This window comes from Bos javanicus, chromosome 5, assembly GCF_032452875.1.
Source record: "Bos javanicus breed banteng chromosome 5, ARS-OSU_banteng_1.0, whole genome shotgun sequence".
NCBI classification, from domain to species: domain Eukaryota; kingdom Metazoa; phylum Chordata; class Mammalia; order Artiodactyla; family Bovidae; genus Bos; species Bos javanicus.
Window position 1 is genome coordinate 70,670,133 of NC_083872.1, and position 23,687 is coordinate 70,693,819.

The 23,687-nt window shown below is 39.0% G+C and overlaps 1 protein-coding gene across 8 annotated transcripts in view; it reads left to right on the forward strand.

Annotated features, from left to right (window-relative positions):
* Positions 1-22,069, forward strand: part of RIC8B (RIC8 guanine nucleotide exchange factor B) — a 101,326-nt gene extending 79,257 nt beyond the window's left edge. Inside the window, exons 9-13 of one of the 8 annotated variants that reach the window (XR_009736526.1) lie at positions 6,586-6,705; positions 9,616-9,699; positions 10,585-13,974; positions 14,620-14,796; positions 20,674-20,761. Coding sequence is in view for 5 of the 8 variants with exons in the window: in XM_061417200.1 (XP_061273184.1) it covers positions 6,586-6,705; positions 20,674-20,785 (232 nt within the window). In the remaining 3 variants the exon portion in view is untranslated. Of the gene's footprint in view, positions 1-1,462; positions 6,706-9,615; positions 9,700-10,584; positions 14,797-20,673 lie in introns of those variants that run through there. The other 7 variants (XR_009736527.1, XR_009736528.1, XM_061417202.1 and 4 more) reach the window with 7 other exon arrangements.
* The last annotated feature ends 1,618 nt before the right edge of the window (positions 22,070-23,687 follow it).

Sequence of the window (23,687 nt, forward strand, 5' to 3'; positions counted from 1 at the left end):
CCCTGGAGAAGGAAATAGCAACCCACTCCAGTATTCTTGCCTGGGAAATCCCACAGATAGAGGAGCCTGGCAGGCTACAGTCCATGGAGTCGCAGAGAGTCGGACATAACTGAGTGAATAAATGACATTTACTGAGTATCTAATGTGTTGTACTAAGAACTTTCATAATATTATCTCATTTAATCTTCACAGCAAACTTTGGGCTAAAGGTTATCCACATTTTACAGATGAGGAAAATAAAGCTCAGTGGTTTCCAGAACTTGTCTAGGGCACACAATTCATGAGCAATCAGGTGACCTAACTCCAGAGCTGGTCTTTTTTGAGATTTTTGTTTGTTTTTGAGGTAGGCAAAGCAGGCTTTATTGTATTTTTCACTTTGCCTTAATTTGAGGGTAAAATATACATAAAATTTACCATTTTAAGCATACAGATTTGTGGCACCATGTACATTAATGTGTAGCCATTACTACCATCTATCTCCAGAACTTTTCATCTTCCCCAACTGAAACTTTTATCTATCCCCTGTCCCCACAACCCCTTGTAACTATTGTTACACTTTCTCTGTGAATTTGCCTAGGAACCTCATGTAAGTGAAATAATATTCAATATTTCTCCTTTTGTGACTAAGTTCACTTAAAATGTCTCTAAAACACATCCATATTATAGCATGTGTCAGAATTTCCTTCCTTTTAAAGGCTGAGTAGCATTCCGTTGTATGTATTTACCACATTTTGTTTATCGATTCATCCATCAGTGGATGCTTGGGTTATTTCCACCTTTTGGCTGTTGTAAATAATGCTGTGAATGATGAATGTGAGTGTATAAGTTTGGGTATATACCCAAAGGGGAATTGCTAGATCATATGGTAATGCTATGTTTAATTTTTTGAGGAACTGCCATACCATTTTACATTCCCACCAGCAGTGCACAAGGGTTCCAGTTTCTCCATATCCTGTCCAATACTTATTATTTTTCAGGTTTTTCTTTTAATATCTTAGCCATCCTAACATGTGTGAAGTCAAAGCTTGTGTTTTAACTGCTACCATATTCTTCAGGGCCAATCAAAAGGAGAGATGAGTTTGCCCTTCACGTAATCTCCCTGTTCTTAGAGCATCTCTTATCTTTCTTTGATACAACCAAAATAGAAAATAAGAGAAAATATATTTTTTATAAGTCCTGATATCCCTGAAAGTTAAAAGTTTCATTCAGTTCATTCTGATTCACATAAATCTCTCAGGTGATTCTGGCTCTCCCTTCATAGTACATTCAGAAATAGTCACCCCTCACTACCATCACTGCCACTATTCTAGTCCAAGCTCAAATTTTATCTCCCTCTGAGATCATTTTAAATAGCTTCCTCACTGGTCTTGTTGCTTCTATCTTTGTCATTCTTTACTCATTCTTTACTTTTTTTACTTTACTTTTTACTTTACTTCTTTACTTTTTTTTGTCATTCTTTTAGTTCTCAACACAGCAGCCAACGTGATCTTTATAAAAATGTAAGTCGGACATTACCACTGCTCAAAACTCTCCAAAGGCTAAAAATCAAAGTCCTTATGGTGATGTACATGTAGCCTTTCTCACTGTGCTGTCACCCGGTGATTCACTGCTTGTCACGCTCCAGACACACTCCCGAGGCCTCGGCACTGACTGTTCTTCTGCCTGGAATGCCTGTTCTCCAGAGAGCTGTAAGGCCATTCCCTTGGCTTCTGCACGTCTTAACTCAGTTATCGTCTTCCTGGTAAAGTCTGTTCTGTCCCCACATTAAAAATTGCCACACCCCTACCTTCACCACTCCACCTCACACTTGCTTGCTCTTGTTTCTTCATAGCACTTACCACCTTCTAACATACCATACAATTTACTTATTCATCTAGTCTGTTTTTCCCAGTAGAAGATAAACTCCATGAGAGAATTTTTTTTATTCATTGAGATGTCCCCAAAATAGTGCCTCATGTGCAGTAGGCATTCAGTAAATTTTGGTTGAATATATTAGTTTTTTTAAGGTGTTTATAAATTTAAGTTGGTCAGCCCCTTCTTATCATGAGGATAACCAAGACAGATGAGGTCCCTGCCCTCTTCAGGCTCCACATCTAGCTGGGAAATGGGGCCAAGGGATGGAATTCAAGAAAACAGGGTATGGTAAATTTCCACTCTATTTATTGTTTTATGGGTGGCAGATATTATGGAGAGTTTTTCCTGGCAAGATATTTCTAATTTCATGAGCACATAATGTCTCCTTTCCCACCCCACTGCTCTCTTCTTCCTTAGTTTGGACTCAAAAACGCCTTCTCCTAAAAGCCCTGATCCCTTTCCTAGAGGTTACAGATCGTTAGTCCATAGACTAGATTTAGCCCACAAGTAGGTTTTGCTTCACTTGCCTGATGTTGCATTGGTTATTTGGTTTTATGTTTTTAATATCTGTTTTACATAGGGCTTAAACTAATTTAGAATTCATATCTTTCAGATGAAAATTTAGATTCGTAACTTCTTTTGAAAAGGTGGAAGTTCTGATGACATTAGGCCTACAGTGCCACATGGTACCTGACTGAGCTGCGTGACTGTGGCCCCGTCATACCAGGCATAAGCTCCTTCGATTTCATAATGTACCTTCTTTGTTCATCGTATCTGCCTTAGCCTCTGCAGGGACTTGACTTTACAGCTTGTTAACCAGGATGCTTGGAGTAAAATTTGACCCATGTTTTTTAGAGATAGATGTTAACTTTCTTATAGCTCAGGGAACATTTAATAGCTCCTTTTTTTGTTTTAAGTGAAGTAGTATAATGCAATTGATGTTGGCCAAATGTAGCAACAATTTGAAGAGTAAAAGTCTTAATCCTTTTGTCTGCAGACCTATAGCTGCAGTCATATAATGGCATTATATATAATACAAAATTCTTGATGAAATATCACACAGAAGAGTTAGGATTGGAGTGATGAAAATATGGGGGCCGGGAGCAGAGACAAGGTGGGAAAAACTAGGATAAATATAAAATTACCCAATAAAGTATCTACCGCAGTTAGTGTACTTAAAGTATCTTAGGACCGAGTCTTGGACAAAAAACCAGTCCTAGAATTTCAGTGTTAAGATTCTGAAACCTGGAAAGTTACATCTCAGACTATACTCTTAAGATTATAAAGGTAGCAGTATTTGTTCAGCGAAAATACTCTTTTATGAAACCTCACTCTGTTGCTGTGGTGGTGACTATTATTTGTTTTCTCTTTTTCTGGGTGGGGAAACTGCATGAGATTGGTTTGAAGTGGGGAGCAGGAGGGGAGACAGTGTCTAAGGCTGCCTCCTGCCCCCTGCATATTGGCGTTTTTGATTTTTTTTTTTTTACCATAACTGAGTGGCAGAGTTCAGCAACTTCTGTGTGCCATGGTGGTGGTTATATTCTTCTGAGTATCAGCTTGGGGTTTGGGGCGGGGAATGTTTTTTTAAGGAAAAAATTGAAAGTTCAATTCCCAGAGTGTTTTGGGGGGGGGGGTTGGAATGTTTTACTACATGGGTAAAGGATGGGGTAAAGGATGGTAAGTTCTTATTCTGTAAGAGTGAATTTTATGCTCAGTGAGCAAAGCATTGTATGACTCTAGTAGCTAATTTCACAGCAAGTTGTTAAATCATTTTAGCAGCATTAGACTTGAGGTCAGCTTGTAGAAAAGAGTCATCATTTCCACTAAGTCCTTAAAAGAACCAAGAAAAGAATCAAATGTGCCCTGATCCAGGAATCATGTCCTGACTTCATGTGCTGTGGTATCCTCCTGACAGATTTTTTTCCCTAAGGCACAAGATGGCCTGTGCTAATTTCATTATATTCTAAAACATTGTGTGGATCTAATTTTTTTTGTCACCCTTCCATTGAGCTTGAAAAGAGAAGACTTCTCTTAAGAGACAGATGAGCATGACCTAAAGTAGTTAATACACCTGTCTTGCCTTATACCTTCTTCTAAGGCCGTATTTCTTTTGTCTGCTTGGAAAGTGGCATGTGCCTTATAATAAATACCTTTACTTACTTATTTTTAAGACTAGTTGTTTTTCTAATTTAACAGGCAGCAGAAGAGAAACCAGTGAAAATACGTCCTGTTGTTTTATGCCTAAGCAAATAAGAGATGATTGGTGGAATTACATTTTCAGTGTGGCATCTGGAGACTTCTTAAAAATTACCTTCTCAGAAGCCTTATTTGGGTCCTCTTTGTTCCTGACTTTGGGGAAATATGATGACCCCGTTGGAGAAGGCAATGGCAACCTACTCCAGTACTCTTGCCTGGAAAATCCCATGGACAGAGGAGCCTGGTAGGCTACAGTCCATGGGGTTGCTGAGGGTCAGACACAACTGAGCGACTTCACTTTTCACTTTTCACTTTCATGCATTGGAGAAGGCAATGGCAACCCACTCCAGTGTTCTTGCCTGGAGAATCCCAAGGGACGGGAAAGCCTGGTGAGCTGCCGTCTATGGGGTCACGCAGAGTCGGACACAACTGAAACAACTTAGCAGCAGCAGCAGCAGCAGCAGATGACCCCGTTCAACATTTTTGTTAATGGCCACCAACTCGAGGCCTTTTTCTTTTATGAGCACCTGATGCTTCCCAGGTGGCACAGTGGTAAAGAATTCACCTGCCAATGCAGGAAATGAGGAGACTTGGGTTTGATCCCTGGAGGGGGCAGATCCCCTGAAGTAGAAAATAGCAACCCATTCCAGTATTCTTGCCTAGTAAATCCCACAGACAGAGGAGCCTGGCAGGCTACAGTCCATGGGTCACAGAGTCAGACACGACTTAGCAACTGAGCATGCATGAGCACCTGAAAAAAAGGAGAGGGACTAGTAGCACACAGTGAGCGTCTTAGCTAGGCTTTATCCTCAATGTGTATCACAATCAACTGGGGAAAAAATACATTTAGTTGGTTTCAGGTGAGGCCCAGGTCGCATCTTTAAAGTTTCTCAGATGATTGCAGTTTACAGCCAAAGCTAAGAATCACTGACAAGCCCGTGGGTTTTCAGACTGTTTCCCCAGAGTTCCTGAAAGTGTCTTAGGGGCTGCCTTCAGAGGAAGCAAGTGAGTGAGGATAGAAGGGAAGCAAATAGAAGGGATTCTAGGCCCCTACCCTCCTTGGCCATCCCTGGCCCCTCTTCTGCCTGAGCAGTTCCACTTTCATCTATTTCATATATCAGCTTTCTGTGTAGATTTCATTTGTGTAAAAGGGTGAGGGTTTCCACTGCTTTGAAGGAAAAAGAAGTCTTTTAACCATGACCCCTGACAAAGGTCTTTATACAGAATGGTAAAATAGATGTTTAAGATCCAGTTTTTGAGGATGGTGAGCACTGAGTCCTTCTGCAAGAAATCTGTCAGGCAGCCTCTGAAAAATGTAGAAAAAGAAATATTTTTTCTAACATTATAGTACCTAGCCCTTGCTCTATGTGAGGAAAAGCCCTGCTTAGTTAAGGAAGTCAACTTGCCCAAGTATAAAGTCTAAAGCCAGGCCAGCAAGCAAGGACATAAGCAATCACAATGTCTTGGTTTTGGCCCACATGATTTTTTTCCCTGTTTAGACTAGAACTGTTCTCCATTTTACCCTAGTCCACAATACTCCACGTTACTTATACTTAGCCAGTTCACTCATCTGCCTATCCTTAAGGCCTGGCCCCTGAAAGCATTTGTGTTTATAAACCCTAGAAAGTAATTTATTGGCACTTTTCTGTTTGCAGGGATATTTGATCATTAAAAACATTACTGTCTGTACTTGGCTGGTACAGAATATTATAACCTCTTGTCTGCTTATCCAGAAAGACATTTAAACTATAGATACTTGGCAGCCATTTAAAGAATTATCTTTTATTTCACCTCCCCCTCCTCCTCTTCAAAAAAAAAAAAAAAAAAATAGTATGACTTTTAAATAAGAGGATAGTTTGGTTTGGTATTAGAACTTCATACAAAGTTTATGGAACACATTCATTTTAAGTACTTTATTAAATCTATTTCCAGAAAGCCAGATGGCATACCTGTCTTTTGGTAGACTAGATTTCATTCCTTTTTTTTTTCATCTAGGTCAGATCAAATCTGATTAAAATTGTTCTGCTTTATCTTTTATTATTTAAACACTCATTGCCTTCTGTGGTCTCACTAATGGACTAATTTCCTGAGATTATAAATTGGCATGCTTTCATTTTCAGATTCCAGCCTGTCATCATTTTTCCAATTTTTTTTGACATACTTGTTTTATGCTGTATCACAAAACAGGTTTCTTCTTCTCTGAAATCATTTGTCCCCTATATAATTAAGCTGTGCATCCAAGGATATTTATCCTAACGGCACCAATCTAATTTCCAATTTTTAGAAAGTAGCCATGCCTTCAAAAAAAAAAAAAAAAAAGCTGGCAAGTTAGCTATCACCCACTTCCCAAAGCAAATTAGTAGGAAAAGTCAGTTTTTTAAAAAAATTCCTATAGCAGTTCTATACCATAAAATTGCTACTGCCAATTTTTTGGCTATTATACTCTTTCTTATTATAACTTAAAACTTGGACCAGAAAAGTATAGAAAGAGCATAATTTGAAAACATACAGCATAACTTTTTTTTCTTTTTGTAGCATTAATCTTATCACTGGTCATTTAGAGGAACCAATGCCAAACCCCATAGATGAAATGACAGAAGAACAAAAAGAATATGAAGCCATGAAACTTGTCAACATGCTTGATAAACTTTCCAGGTATTGTATTCCCCTCCATTTTTTGCTTGGTTTCTAAAAATGTTCTATTTCTTTGTCTCTCTCACTGAGAGTTACCATAGAACAGCAACTCTGGAAATCCATGTTGATTGGAACAGGCTGGCCCAGGCAGCACTAGTTCAGACCTCTCTTGGCCACTGTGGTTCTTCTACATGTGCCGCTTATGGATGTGCGTTCCTCAACATTTCAACTCTCAAAGCTAGGAGAGTAGCTGCCAGGTCACTGTGATATTTAACCAACTAACCTCCCTGTCTTCAAAAAGATGCTGCGAATTAGGTTTGATGATTTTGCTGCTTCTTGTATTTTTTCGTTTTAGTCTGTTTTGGTTTTTGTTCCAAATCATGATGCTTTTTATTTTTATTCATTTTTGATGTGCAAGTTTGCAATTCTTTCTTTTTGGATTGCTGCTGAAACCAAGAACTCTAAACTGTCTAGGAAAAGGTGAAAAGGAATAGCTCAAATGAAGGATTTTCTGAAAGCAGGCACTTGTATTAATTAGGGATTCTAAAAACAATTTCACTTTCCCTTCTTGCTTCACACCTCCTTCCCCTCCAAAAATAGCCAGTTTTGAAAATAATTAAACTAAATATATACTAATAAGTAACTAGTCATCTTGGAGGAGTTATTAGAAAGTATTCCTTTCACACTTGCCTGAATTGCTCAATTTTCTAGTCATATATTGAGTCACTGTCTCCTTTAAGCCATCTTGAGTGAGTGCTTCTGTGTGTTGGTGGCAGCTGCCACCAGAAGGTGAATTTCTTCTGGTCATCTCCTTTTTCACAACAACTCTGCAAAGGCTAGTATCCCTCAGTCAAGAGAAGTAGCAACTGGAATGGTAAAGCCAGAAAGTGAACCATAAAAGGGAAAGGTATAATAAAGAAATAGTCAGAGACTAAGAGCACAGCAGGAAGCTTAGAACAGAAGTGTTCAAAAACAGGAAGAGCTGACATGAGGAGTGTGACAAGTTAGGATATTTAGACCCTCTACAGAGTCTGAGTTTTCAAATGATGCTGATAATGCGATAGAATTTAGTTGACTTCCAGCTATTCCTTTTAAATTTCCATCATTTTCCCAAGTTTAGAATTTACAGCTAACCATGCTTATAATATTCAAAAGACATTGTTATCTCTTTGCATATGACATTCTTCATACTTTGTATAGAATATACATGTTTCTACCCTGAATGAATTTACAGTAAAAGAGAAGATATATTGTTAGAGCAAACATAGGAGGCAGAGGAACAGGTTCTGAATGAGCAAATAAAAATAAGATTTGTACTTCACAAGGATCTGATGTGGCAAGTGAAACACAGCAGTGTAACTACAGCAGCTAGGATGAGAACCAACAGAGTCCGCCTGGTAGATGGAGGGGGAGATATTAACAAGGACCAGGATGGAGCATACTAGCGTGAAGACAGTGAACTAGTTAGGTTGAATAAATTTTGTTTCTCTTAAATTGCATTTCAGTAATATGAGTTCTTAAAAGATAACACAGATACTATCCAGCTTGCCAATTTGCCCTGGATGAGTAAACATCCAGCCGACTCTCAGGTCAATCTGAAGGTGATACTGATTTTTGCATAGCAAAATATATCTTGTGTTGGCTTTGATGGTATGAATTTCACCATTCAAGTTGAAGTTAAGACAATTTTGAGAATAGTCCTAAATCACTTTTCCATGATGTGTGGTGGGTTTGTTTGTTTTTTTACATTGTCTGCCTTTATGTGCTTTCTAACATTTGCTCTCACTAATAACAGTCAATGACAAAACTGTATGGAGATGAGCAGTGGGCATTCCAAAGCTGGAATGCAAAGAATGAACCCATTCTTTATGCGTCGTCTTACGTGTTTGTCTTAGTTCCTTCTCTTTTTTCACTGTTGTTTTTTTTTTTTTTTTTGAGGTAAAAAAGATGCCATAAAGCCAAGGGAGACTAAAATCAGTAAATTCGGGGAATATTTATTAAGCAGGTACTCTGTGCAAGGCACTGTGCTAGGAAGATGAGGGAGATTCAGAGGTGAATGTGGTAGTCTCTGCCTTTGGAAAACTCACCTTTTAGTGTGGGATATGGCTATGAGCTACTCTAGAACACAGGGTAGAAGGAAGTAATGTCAAAATAAGGTCTGTATTGAACTGTGAGCACCAAGGAAAAGGAGCAGTTCATTCTGTTGCGATGAATCAGGGACTGTTTCACAGGGAAGGTAACAATTGTGCTGATCCTTGAAGTTTAAGAGGTGTTAGATTAACAAATGGAGAAATGACCATTCATTCCAGGTGGAGGGAAACTTACTCTTGTTAATAAGATAAATCTTTGTTATTCACATACTGCATCTTTCTTCTAAAGAGCTCATAACCAGAGCTAATTTATCACAATCTGATTAAGTTATCAGATTTATCATTAGGGAAAGCAAGGCCCAAAGAATTGCCCCACACATTTCCAAGCTAATGACTGATGAAAATCCATTTCCTTTCACAGTTTACAAAACTGTTTACAAAAAGTACACATTTCCTTTCACAGTTTACAAAACATACACTGTCTTTCTAGCTAAAGTGAGGCTAAGAACTTCATTTTTCAGAATTCAAGACCTTTGCTCTGTCCACTGTGCTACTGTGTCTGTCTGTTAGAGTCAGTGTTCGCCAGAATATTTCCTAAATCATCCTCTTCAGCAATGTGCTATTGGTTAGTTCCTTCAGCTGTCACTCTAAGGATGTTCTGCATCCCACCAAGTCTTACTGTGCTAAGAGTGTACTATAGCTTTGTCTGGTTAGCTTTCCTTTCCAAAAATGAAATCATTTTCTCCTGGGCCTGAGTTGAAAGGTGTGTGAGTAAAGGATAGGATTGGAGGTGATGTGGCCAATGAATGGACACTAGACACTCCCTTTTTTCCATCCATAGGAGAGCAGATGTGAAGGACCTGCACCAGGATGGTGGTTAGCAACAGTGGCCCGTGCCAAAGCACTTACCAAAGTGATGACTAAGGTTGGTCATGCCAAGTACTATTACTGAGCCTGGTGTAGGGTACAGATGTTATTTACCACCAAAACTGTAAAAACCACCAATGCGAAAATTTAAATTACATTTCCATTTTGCCTCCAGGCTGGACATAGCCACTGCTTCAAGTTGCTCACCGCCTTAGCAACTTTATCTAAGCTAGATTTTTAAGGACACTGGAGAGATCAGTGCTGAAACATTTTCTTCCCATTGAATACCAACTGACAGTGGTATTCCATGTGATTTTTCTTTTTTTAGTGTAAGGATTCTGTTTTAGACAGATGTAGGTAAGGGGATTGGCAGTGGACCTGGAGGTCTTAAGAGTTTGAGAATAATCTGAGCCCTATAAGTCCCATCATGTCTAGCTAGTACAGTGCCTTGTACCCTGTGATTTTCCCAGTGTGTTTGATGAAATGTCAAAGCTGATCCCCAAATCAAAGGTTAATTTTTTTGCTCAATAAAATAGCCTACATGGTTTAAAGACTTTAAAGTATACTTTTGTCAGTTCAATTTCTTGGCCAGATGTCATAAAATGCAGGTCTGGAAAGGAATTCTGTAAGGTACTTTGGTCCATGAGTGGCTAATTTAAATAATGGGGTACCTAATTTCTTTAATATAGAATGATAATTGTAATATTTATCAGACATAAGCATTAAGGCCTGAGGCATGGAGATTATAGAAAGCTTCATTTGACATTTTTAATGTGAGAACAGAGGTGGGAAAGAGGATGAAATTGGCCTGCCTCTCCACCTCTTCTTTCCTTTTTTGAACTGGAAAAAATATAAGTCCCTGCAACTTAAGCAGGAGATTAGAATTTGGATTGTATGTGGTTAAGCAAGTCCAGTGTGGCTAATACAATTGCATTCACCTTAGCTACAGCACACAATTTGCATATAACAGCACAGCCTCCTCCAGAAGAGGGGAGAGAAGATTGATGGCTTAAGCCTAAACTAACCAAGGGAAGTAATATTTCAAGTTTCAAACTTTGTTTTGACTTTTCTAATCCCCCTTAGTTTCTTAATTGGAACAGGACTGACTAATCTTCTACTGCATACTTACCCCATCACTGTTTAACAAGGTACACTGCCTTTTTGCTTATAAATTATATCAAAATCTTCTAAAATTTACATCTATATAAATAATTGTTTTCCATTTCTTCCCTTTCTTATCTATTCCTTGTCCAATATAATTTTGCTAGCCATTATGTAGTATTGGTGGAACATGGCTTTCTTAATAAATGCAAGTACCAAATATAGAAATAGTTCCCCTTTAGTCTCCAAATATTATTTTTAAGCTTATTAAAGCTGGGACAGGTAATTTATGACTGAAAGTAATAACTATATAATTTTTTCTTTATAACTAAATTTCTTGACTCTGCTTATAAAAATAACAACTGTGATTACTCCCACCTTGATGAGTTAACCAAGGAAATGCTTTGTAGGTACATTTCAGAAATATGATCCAGTTTTTATAGCATTGTTAAGATCTATTGTGGGTACGAAAGTGTAATGATCTCAATTGCTAACATCAGAAAATCCTTTAGATCTGCACTGTCCAATATGGTAACCACTAGTCATATATGACTACGGCTAGTCTGAATTGGGATGTCTTCTAAGTGTTAAAATACTCAGACATTCAAAGACTCAGTACAAAAACAACAACAACAACAACAAAGACTCAGTACAAAAAGAGAATATAAAATACCTCAATTGTTTATTATGAATTTATGTTGAAATAATATTTTTGATATATTGGGTTAAGCAAATTATTTTAAAACTAATCTTACTTTTCTTACTTTTTCGATGTGGCTACTAGAACATTTAAGATTACGTATGTATGGCTTACATTATGTTTCTGTTAGATAGCACTGTTCTATCTCAATAAAAATACACTGCAAGTTTGCTTAGAAGCTTAATTAAAGGAACGTGGATCCAGTTAAACTAATATACCCTTACAGTGGTAAGGGAGAAATACGATATTGTTCATCTTTAGGTTAAAGAGGGCCTTTCCACTGGCTGGACACCTCTAAGTAGGATGTCATGCAATCTTTGTATTGCTTATTAGTAGTCATTGTCCCTTAACTCTAGTAGGAATGCCTACTTTGAGCTCTTGATTTAAGCACTAGCCAAAATGACTTTTGTTTATTAGAGAAACATCAAATAAGAATAATCTCCATTGACTACTTGCTCTTAGTCACCCTCCTCCTTTCTAATGGAGAAGAACATGTCAGAACTTCCATTTCTACTGCTTTATTCAACACTGTCAGTTGGCATGCTGACCTCTTATTAATATTTATTTTGCTAATTTTGGACAACAGGATAGAAAGGTCTGTAGAGAAATTACCAAGAAATAAAGATCACCTTCACTTAAGGGTAAAACTCAGTTTTATTTTTCTAACATTATCCCTAACCTCTTTCTCTATATTTTCTTAACCATACTCTTTAATGTGAGGTGGATAACACATTTTTAGAAGCTTTGCATGTGATCTTCTAACAGAAATGAGAATAATAAAAGACTAATATTTTATATATTGCTTTTAAGTTTGAAAACAGCCTTGTGAATTAGATAGGGTAAGAGATATTTTATTGAGGCGTAAATGGGACCAGTGATTAAGTATCTAAACCAAGATCAGCCGTCTTGTTAGTGATATAGTCAGGATTTGGTTCTTAGACTTCAGACTCTAAATCTTAACTGTTATTTTAAAAAATTACCAACATACAGCTCTCAAATTTGTCAGTCTGATTATCTTCAGTAAGATGCTCTAAATTTTAAATAGATTCAAATGACAAAGACAGATAGTAAGCCTATTTACCTGAGAAGAAAATTAAGATTTGGAGGCCATTCCTGCTTTTTCAATCCATAATTGAGCTTTTCTTAAATATCAAGTCAGGTCCTAAGCAGTTTATATCAAAAACAAAAACAGCTTCATATGAAGGAAACCAGTAAAACTGCTATGATTCTATGTTACTATAAAATATTTTAATTATTTTGAAAAGAGAATATTCTGACAGATTCTTATATTCAGTGTGATCATATGAAGAAAATTAACTTTAGAAAGGCTTCCCTATTTACAAGGCTGTTGCCTGTTTGTTCAGCTCCCGAAGTGGAAGGACATGCATGGTGTGGACAGTGTGCCATATCCATTTCTCTTGGGAATGATATTTTTATGTTGTATATTTTAACTTCCCAACTGTACCCAATCCCAAAGCATGACGGTGAGGCTGAGGGAAGGGTCTCAGAAATGTTTTTGAGAAATGGAGCTTGAAGACCTCGGATTTGGTACAGAAAAGCCACCACACCTCTCCTACCTATTGGTTAGTGGCTTAGTAAAAGATGAGTATAACTTCAGCACTAGGAAGCCATCAGATGGAAGATTATACTGAAAGATGAAGGGTCAGCAAAGGACATGCTCTGATGGTATATAACTGAACATTTAACTAGTGCCAAAAGTTGTATTAATTTCTTGAGGACAAAGCATTTAAAACACTTCAGAATATCACAAGTTTTGAGGAAATCCATTGTACTTCAATAGATTATGGACTATTCCATTGATGCTCAAGTATTGAAATAAGATGCACTCTCAGAATTATAGCAAAGATTACAGAGCTTCCTTCTCGGGGCTCTCACAGGCTCCGTTACAGCAGGCATTTTTGGAAAAGCTCTGTTAATTAAAATACTTTATTTATATATTTATTTTCATCCTATCTTCCAAATGTGAAAGGAATTAAATACGAAATGGCTAATTTTAAATGTCAGGGTTCTTTTTTTCCAAGCCAACCTTACATTAAGAACAGGAATCCCTGTGCCAAAGAAATGGTTCCCAATTATCCCATCCTGGGTTTTGTTATACATTGTACAGAAGTCAACAAAACAAGTATGTAACAGAACCTGCCTAAATAACAGCCACCCTCATTAAAATCAGAATTAATCAGGGGGTGATTGAAGGAAGCAATGCTTCATAGGTTCCCCCTTTTTCTTCTTTTCTAATCATAGAACAAAATATGTTACATAAAAGGATTGGAACTATTATGCAGTACTCAATTAGAGGGAGGTGAATAGGTCTCTAACATGCTGTTTTATCAAAAGAGCAGACTGGTGTTTGCATGACTGTTGTTTCATTACAGACCCTGTCATTAATTCCATGTGTCAATACTGCCCTGTAGTACACAGAGCAGACAAGAAAGAAGAGCCCTTGAAAACAAGGGAATGATTTTTGAGTCGTTATCAAGCTAAGTGGCAAGCGGGAAGCTGAAACTCGTATAGGTAAATTCGAAGGGACTCTTGGGAGATCTGCAAGTGGGAAACAAGAATGCATTTTACCAACTGCTTAATTATGTCCTGTTTTTCAACAAGTACACTTGAATTGAATGCTTTGTTTGTATTGCACAAAAACATGTGCTTTGGGCAAGAGTATTCTCTTGTTTCCAGGTCAAGTAAGGTGTTTTATACACATACACATCTGGCCTATTCTATAATGTGCTATTGGGTATGTTAGTATCTGAGCCCCAATATTGCACTGTCATTTCTGGGGGAAAGTTACGTAGGAACCAGAAGTCTAAAAAGTGGAGCTTTCGCTAAGTCCTGAGAGGTTGTATAAGCCCAGGCATCCCAGAGGAGCATACTTACAGGGAAATGGTGGCTCAGGAAAATGTGGAACTATATCTGGGGAAAAAAAAGACAGACTATAAAGCTTTCAATATGGTATAAATTCCATAATCTCCCACCCCTAAACCTTTAAAAAAGTACTTTTTGGTTTCCGTTAGCAGTCCTAAGGGTTAGGCTGGGGCAAAATAAGGTTTCCTTTCTTGGACGTGCTTTATCTGTGTCCTCGTTCCTGGCCAAGCCCTTATAGATTATGGTTCCTTATCGTTTAGTAAGATCAAATTTCTAAATGATGTTTCGTTCCAGTTGAACATTCTTGGAGGCTTATCTCTTCCCTGGCCAGATGCCTGATCAGATGAGAAGCCCGCCATGATACTGTCACAGTGCCTAGAATGGGCTCTTTATCCAGTAGACATCACTGTACTTTTTGATGATAACGAGGGCAGTCTTAACTTGTGTTAAGGCCTGTGTATAGCATTGAAGGTAAGTATGAAGGAGTTATTGCTATGTGAATATCTTAACCCTGATGCACATTTCAGTATATAGTATCTTCGTTTAACCATGATCTACATATATCTAACACCTAGCCATCCTTTTTAGATGGGACCTTCATAATTTAGGACCAGTAACTCTTCATGAAATGGCCTGTTTATTGAGGGCCATGATTAAATTTAGATCCATCCTTGTAACATTTGCCATTGCTTTGATTTTATTTTTGGAATCATTCTAATCATTTTGCTGGTAGCTTTGCAGAAAGGACTTGTGGTCTTGGTGTATGTCAGTGACAATTAGGTAGGCTGCTGTGCTTGACTTTTAGGTTTAGAAGATCTTGATTAGAAACAAAAGCCTAGCAGTTTCAGTGTCTTAAAAACCTAGCCGCTTTTTAAGTAGATCATAATTATTTAGTAACCTAATATTTAGTCTCTTGGAATTAGAATAGAATCTTAGGGATCATCTTGTCCAACCCCTTCATTTTATAGATGGGGAGACTCAAGCCCAGAGAAGGAAATGACTTGCCCAAGGACACCCAGCACATTAGTGGACAATCTGAGTCTAGACCCACTGGTGCCCCAGATGTAAGCAGCCGAGTCTACATGAATCAGTGGTTGGAAATTCCAGGTTGTATGGCACAAAGAGGGCCTTGATTTCTGGACGGTCAGAATGTCTGATGACATTGACTCATCAGGGAAATAATTATAGTTAAAATAGTATGAGGATGACTCGTGGCAAATGGTTCTCTACCATTGTCCATTGATGCTATGACCCATGTATTATATTCTTTCAGTAGAACTTTACTGAGCACCTATTATGTGCCCATCCTAGATCCTGCAGATCACAGCCAGAGAAGACATGGACTCTGTCCTCAAGTTGCTCAAGTCCTGTAGAAAATGAGAAATATCTGGAAAGCATCATGCAGAATTCCCTGTAGAATGCTAATACTTTTCCTAATTGTAAATCTTGGTGATGAAAATGAGCCTTTTCTCTTGGTCAGGGTTTGTTTATTAGGTGTCACATAAAACACTATACCATTCCTTTCTGTGAAAATACAAGATAATACCAACTGCAGCTAAATTGAGTTCATAAACACTTATTGAGGATCTACCATCTGCAAGGCACTGTGCTAGACACATAGGGATATGAAAATGAATACAGTGTAGAATATTTTCTTTTTAAATGTCAAAGCAGTATTTTATAGCTTTCAACCTTTGTAATAAGAATTATTTTTAATAAATAGTCTTAAAATATGGGACCCTTGAAATAGAAGACAAAATATCTCTGTACTGTAACCCAGACTTGTCAGCCCAGGATTGCAAAGTCTCCATCCAAATCCTCTTTTGTACCCCATATCTGTCTTGAGCTTTCTTTTTCCTTTATCTCAGCCAAGCCAGCCTGCTTGCCAGTCCCTGCACACAACTGACTCTCGCTTCTGTGCCTTTGCTTGACTAACCTCCTGCTTCGGGATGCCTTTCTCCCCGTGAATCTGTGTCCATCACTGCCATTACAGTCTGGCCCTGAACCCATCTCCTGCCAGGAGCCTGTGATCAGCATCCCCATCTCCTCCGTGTCCCTCCCACGTGTACATAGCCCATATGACTGGTGGAATAACAGTTCTGTGGTATTCATTAATGCTTCCCATTCTCTGTCCACATCTTGCTCATCTAGATACAACAGATCTTACTAAATGAAGCAGTTTAGTATAACCAGGTCATTTTTCAGACCTTTTAGGAGTAAGTTTCTATATCAAAGAATTCATTTTGGTATTTGTGGGCTGTTATATGATAGAGAGGAAGAGCAGAATCATTAGGATGGGGGTTTGAAAAGTAAGCCTCGGGGTCCATAAGAGAAAAGAGTCTATCTGTAAGTGATCCTCTCTCCTTCCATTCCCAAACAGGATGAGAAATTGCCTTTAAATAAATTTCAAATACAGTAAGGGTGTACTGAACTGTCAAGCTAGGGAAAGCAGGGCTCTGCCTGTTAATCATCTCAAGCTTGTTGATCTGCTGTTCTGTAATTCCTTTAATATTGTTTAATGTGTGTGTGTTTTACCTTCTGAACTGACTAAAAGCTTCTTGAGGACAGGGACCATGTCTTTTATTTGCTTCTGCATATTCTTCCCCCACTTATTCCCAAAGACTGCCCTAACAATCTTGTGGAAACCTTCCTTCCATAAGCACATAAAGGACAGGAAATGCATCTCATGGGTTCCAACTACACCCCAGCCATCGCACTATGTATTTCATATGTATAATGACCTTTCACCCTCATGACGATTCAGTGAAATGGGTATTCCTATCCCAATTCTACCGATAAGGAAACTGAAGTTCAGAGAATTCAAGATCTTACTGCTATAGAACCTAGGTCTGATTCCAAAACCTTTATATGCCTTTCACTGTACCACAATAACAACAACTAATATTTAGGACTCCTTTACAGTACATAGAACTCTTTCATTTATACTATCATTGTTGCTGTTACTACTACCACTGCTAGTACTATAACCCCTTAAGTCATCACTAGGAAGTAGGTAGGTAGAGCTAGTATTATTATCCCCATTTCACAGATGGGAATACAGAGACTCAGAGACTTGCCCAAGATCACACAACTGGTAAGTGGAAGAGCCAGGACTTCAAAGAGACTTCCTGACTCTAGACCTTTTTGTTCTTTCCAGTGTATCACATTGCCGCCTTAATTTATCTGCATGAATGCATAATTATTTGGCCAGTTATCACTGACACCTCTCCTACAGGAGTGTCAGTAAGACAAGACATCCTATAGCATCCTATAGCCATGTGAAAAAGAAAATAATTCATATCCTTAGAAGAGCTTCTATGTTAGTAGAGGGGTGATAGAGAAAATCCAAAAAATAAAGCCTTGAGAAGAGTAGTTCACAGGTGAGCATTAAAATATGAGCCCCTTTATTCTATAGATGAATTTTCATAATTTGGCTATAAAACTTTTGTAATGTTTTTAATTATTTCTATTATAAAATTGGATTATGGAGTAGGGGTGCAACCTATGGACTTGATTTGAAAATATTCCTCCTGGGTTTGGATGAGAAAGTACTGGCTACCTTGTGCAAGCTGGTAGCTAGCCCCAGTATCATTCTGTTACCAGAGAAATACAGAAATATTAGGAGTGATGGCATGCCCCTCCAGCAGTTCATCACTATCTTGGTAGAATTCATGCAATCTCATCTACTGATCCCATTCCACCCCCCCATACCCTTCACCCCACCCCACCTTACTGTTCTGCAGTCACCAACCCCTTCAAACCTTTGAACTTTCTGATCCCTTAATGTTTCACCCCAGAAGGTGGTGCCCTTCTCCTTTTGTATTGATTATTAGTAAACAGTGTCCAGTATCACAAAGGCCTTCAGGACAACCACAACTAGGAATTGTTACTAAAGTACAGATGTGGAGTATGAACTGGTGCTAGAGAGAAGTTTCAGTGGAAGCAGATTGTTCTCTAGTTCCACTAAACATTTCTACCTGGTTGTCATGCAGAGTTCTTCACTGTCCTGAAAGATGTTAGTGTCTTCCCCATCCCCCAAAATCTGCTCCATCTGCTGTGCTCTTGCTCGAATGAATGGTCACCATCCACATGGTCATCTGAGCTGGGAGCCATAGAGACACTCTTCCTCACTCCCCTTTACCAACTCTGCCCTCCCAGTGGATGACAGCTCTACCTTGGAAGTGATGCCTTTTCTTCCCACAACCACAGCCACAGCCCAACTTTCTGTCTCCTCTCACACGCACTGTTACAGTGACATCCTCGTGACTTGCCTCTCTGCCAGTTTCCCCGATTCCGACGTGTCTTTGCACTGCTGCCAGAGATTCTTCCCTATAAACCAACCCTGGCCGGGCATTCCTTACAGGCTAGGACCCAAGCTGCTTACTTTGACATTCAAGACACTTGACTGCCAAACCCCAAACTGCCCTTGCAGACTTACTTCCTGCTGCTCCTTCAGTGAATCTCTCCCCTCCCCAAACACTGGGCCCTTTCCCAGCTTGAGAGCAGAGAAAGAAATTGACACAATCCAGAAAGGTCTATACAGTCACAAGTAGGTGGGACCATACAGAGCCCTCCACACAATCTCCCTTGCTGGCAGAGTCCTGTGCCATCTTTGCCTGGCATAGGACACCTCCCCAGAGGTGCTGCTCCCACCTTCCCCAGGCAATTAGATCGATGCTTCGTCTCAGGAGCTGTGATTTCCTTTGTTCCTGATCCTGTTACAGCATTTACCCCATTAGGTCCTGAGTTATTTTCCATGTGTATGTTTCACGCACTGCTCGAGGGCAGCAGCTGTGCCTGGCCTTCCTTCTCTCCCCAGTATATGACAAAGTTCTGAGCACATAGTTGTTGAGCAGCTGAACTCAGAGTGGTTCCTTCAGTGCAGTTAGAGCAGATGTGCAGAGAGCCCTGGGCTGGGGTTCAGGGACTGTCCCAGGTCCAGTTTTGCCACTAGACGTGTGACCTTGGGTAAGTCACTCAGTCTCCTTTATTAAACAAGGGAGTTGGACTAAATGATCTCTAAGGCCGCTTTAAATTCTATGATTCTGACCCCATTTCTGGGATCACGAAACACATTTCCTACTTGATAAATATTTAGCAACCTCAATTTAACCAGTCAACCATCCATATTAATAGAGTCTTCAGACTCTCAGCAGTAGTCTTCTGGTAAGAGCTGCTTGATAGGCTCCTGTTGGCTTATCCAGCGTCCCCTGAGCTGTTCTCCCCTTCCCCAGAAGTCTCTCTGCACTTGTAACACTAGCACACGGTTGTGTGGCTGGCCCTTCCCAGTAGGGAGCCCTTCTTTGTGCTGGCCTGAGGGACAACCACAAGGAAGCAGAGGGAGAGGAGGCTTTATTACCTTCCTTCACTCTAGCTCCCACCAACATTACAGTTGCTGCCATGTGGGTTCTTGTTGTAGACATGTTTTTAGAGGGCAATGCCCGTTTCTGTGAGAAATAAGTTTTAAGCAGCTCATGTGCTCTTCAAGACTCCTTTTAAAGTACACTGCTGACTTTTTGGGGTGGGAGGAGGACTAGAGTTAGCAGCTCAACAGGTACATTCACCATAATCTCCATATAATAAATAAGAGCCCATGAAAAGATTAAATAAATCTTTCCTAACGCTTTTTGATTGGCTTAATCAATAATTAATCATCTTTAGATGAGGCCGTAACTTGTGGAGTAGATATAATTGGATTAGCTGAGGAGAGGCAGTTGGGGCGCTTTGAAGAGATTAAAATGGCTGTCAATCCCATAATTAAACTGCCACAAACAAAAGCAATGGTGTTTTTTTAAAAAAGAAGGAGAGAAAGAAGGAAAGAAAAGGGAGGGAGAAAGTTGGGAAAGGCCAACTGATTTGAAATCAATAAGTACTTATATATCACTAGAGACTGGACAGGGAAAAATCAAATGGCAGATTTATTCCATTAAATTAAATCCATACATATCAAATCAGCCATTTAATTACATGGCTGGTCCACTGGGACAGGTGGAATTTTGGCAGCTTCAACTTCTTAACTAAAACAAATCCACAAAAGGAAAAAAAGTCAATTATTAAAAACAGAAGAGACCTGCTCCTTGTCCTGAGCCCATTTAGACCTTGACTTTTCATACTTTTAATTGGCTTAGTAGGTTTGGCCTGTGTGAATGAAGTCTTTTATCTCCCTCTTTTTCTTTCCATACCCCTTTCATCTTTCCTGTTACAAACACACAGAGAGAGCTTGAGGAAAAATACTTTGGTTTTTAAAGACTTTTCTTTTTTTTTAAAGGATGTGGATTCGGGCGGGGGGAGGGTGTGTGTGTGATGCTGGTGAATACTTTTTTCTCTCTCTTTTATCTCTTTTTCCAGAGAGGAGTTGCTTAAACCAATGGGACTAAAACCTGATGGGACAATAACGCCTTTGGAAGAAGCACTCAACCAGTACTCTGTCATCGAGGAGACCAGCTCTGACACAGACTGAAAGCATCACCTGCTCAACTCTCAATATTGCTTTTATCAGCATCTTTTCTCTGTAGCTCCAGGGGAATCTTTTCTCTAAAACATTTATGCCCTTGCTTTGGCTAGAAACACATTAACTGGTTTACTCATTGAGAATCCAGCGTATTTAAGAAGTGATCCTGTGTTTTTGCGATATTGAGGCATTCATACAGAGCTGCAGTTAGATGGAGTTGCAGGGACTAGGAAGAGGGAAAAAAAATTCCATTCTGTCAAGATGGAACTGAAGGACTTCACTCTATAAAGCAGCCCTGGTTGAATCTGGCAGTTCTGTTTGCCAAGATTCTTAACAGAAGATTTAGCTGTGTCCTTCCTCTCACTTGTGTGAGCTGCCCTTTCTGAATCTCTCCAGAGACGGAGGCACATGGGAAGCAGAATGAGCTGCTAAAAGGGGCGAAGGCAAGTGACCCTTTAGATCAGGACTGAGTGAATGGAAGCCAAGCAGCTGCTCCATAGGCCTAGCCCCACTCTTCACTTCATTTCAATTTTGTATAAATCTATAGAGACTCACACACACGCACACACACACACACACACACACAGCCCCAGACTTGCAAACTGATTACATTCAAAAAAGTTTGTATGTCACTTATCTAGAACTTCAGAATACATTTCTCCCTATAAAGTTACAAAAGATGGTTTAGTTCTGAGGCAGCTACCAATGCCTATTTATTCCCTAATAACCTGAACACTAGTACCATAGAACTGAACCCCCATCTGTATTGCTGCATGGGGAGCATGCATTCTGAGGTCTAACATAGGGGTGCCAGGAAAACATACCCTCCAACCCGGAAGAGGGAATGGGGACCCCTGGGTACTGGGAGTTCTTCTGTGGCCTCTGCTGAGGGTGGAGGAGACAGCAGCACCCATTTGTACATATAGGTCATTCATACGCCACATGTTTTAAATCGGGGACTGTGTGTGCTTGTGTGTGTTCTACCTTTCTACCATATGTGATCAGTTTAATGGTAACTTTATTTATTTAAAAAAGAAACACAAATAGTTACTGTTAAACTGATTAAGGCTGTTTTTACTTTGGTAAAACAGATTGGTCATATGAAAAAGTAGAAAATGAATCATGCAATAGACAGTGGGTCTAGTTAATCAATGGCTAAAGTTGAAAAGGGGTTGGTTTCCTCTTATATATATATATATGTATGTATGTATATACATACATATATATACACATAATGTGCTTAACCACTGCCTTTTAAAACTTTAAATAAAACATTGGGGTTGATTCAATTTAGCCATCTGTGTGTGTTTCTTTATAAACAATACTATTTATTGTTTATTGGGGTAAACAATACTATTTCACAGTTTATGCTTTTTTAAAGTGCTTTTACATCTATTATCTCAGTTGTAATAAATAGCTTTTCTAAGGATAAAGTACACAGAGTATTAGTGAAATGTCATTTATCCAGAAGCCACTTCTCTGGCAAAAGTACAAATCAGGAATTCAGTTTTAAAAGGCCTTTGAGCTGCCAAAAGAGATGTCAAAGTTTCTTACAATTTATTTCTACGTGAGAGCCTCAAGAATCTATCTCACTTTTTGCCTCTTTACTAAAATTTGCGTATATTTTAACATGTTTAGTTATCTGACTTCCAAGTCCACCAAAAAAAATATATATATATGGCAAAAGAGGAGGCTGTTGGATGGAAGGCAGACCTACTGAAAGCAGCAAAAATCCAACTGAAAACTGGATAGGAATGTGGGGACAATGAGAACTACTTGAGGCATCATAAGTCTGGAACCATCTGTTTCCCAAAGGACATTCTAGTTGACCCAGAAAGTATCCATACAATAGTATGGCCTGTAAACTAATTCTCATAATGATGACCTTGTGTTTCTTTTTTAAAAAAGTTAAATCCAGAATACTCTATAAAAAGACTATAAAGAACACAATACATTTTAGGATTTTCATCCAAAATAACTGGAGTAGAAGTTATGGGCGACCCATGTTTTAACAGTAAATAAAGTGAAACTTGGTAATTCATAATATTAGATTAAGTGAAAAAAAGTTTAGAAAAAAGAATTTTGAGTATTTTTGTTACTTCATTCTACAAATGCATTTTTAAGATATTTTTATAATTTCTGCAATCAAATAGCTTTGGCATGAGTGTCGCTTACCTAAATGAAGACATGTTTAATGAAATACCATCTTGCCAGCTTTATGCAGAGTTAGTGTTTGAACAGTCTTGTTTAAGTTACTGTGCTCTTCTGTTTTCAGTGAGTTCTGTTTCATTTTGAATTTCTCTGTGCTGGGCACTAGGCTTTGTTTTGGAGAGAGAATTTGCAGAGGGAGAAGATGAAAGTGACTTCATCTTGCACATGGAAAGAGAACCAACATTTGTCAATTGCTTGCTCTGTGCTGGGCTTTTTATGTATCTTTATCTTGTGTATCCTCATCACATCTCATGTTAGAGATCACCTCTGGAAAGTACAGTAAGTTACCCAACATCACACAGCAAGGAAGACTCTAACTCGGGCTGGCCTGACCCCCCAACACCTTACCTTCCCCTTCACATTGCCTCGGGGGTCCACCTTGTGCCTCCTTATGACTTTAGAATGCTGGGAGACTGGTAATTCTTGGGCTGTTTTAAGCAATAAATATTTCAGCATAACTGGCTTAAAGAACTTACTAAGTAGGGAGGTGACCAAAATGAAATTGAAGTATGAGCAGGAAACATGCTCAGTTAGTACTGAATTTCAGATAAGGGTGTGGAATGCTTTAGGTCAGAGATTAGGGCTGCAGGCTCCCCAACACCGCCGCCCTGCCCTGACCCTCGACATGTCTTGGCTCAGTGACCTGCAATGGGGATGGTGAGAATACACTGGCCAACTGCGCTCTGCAGGCCCCTGTGTC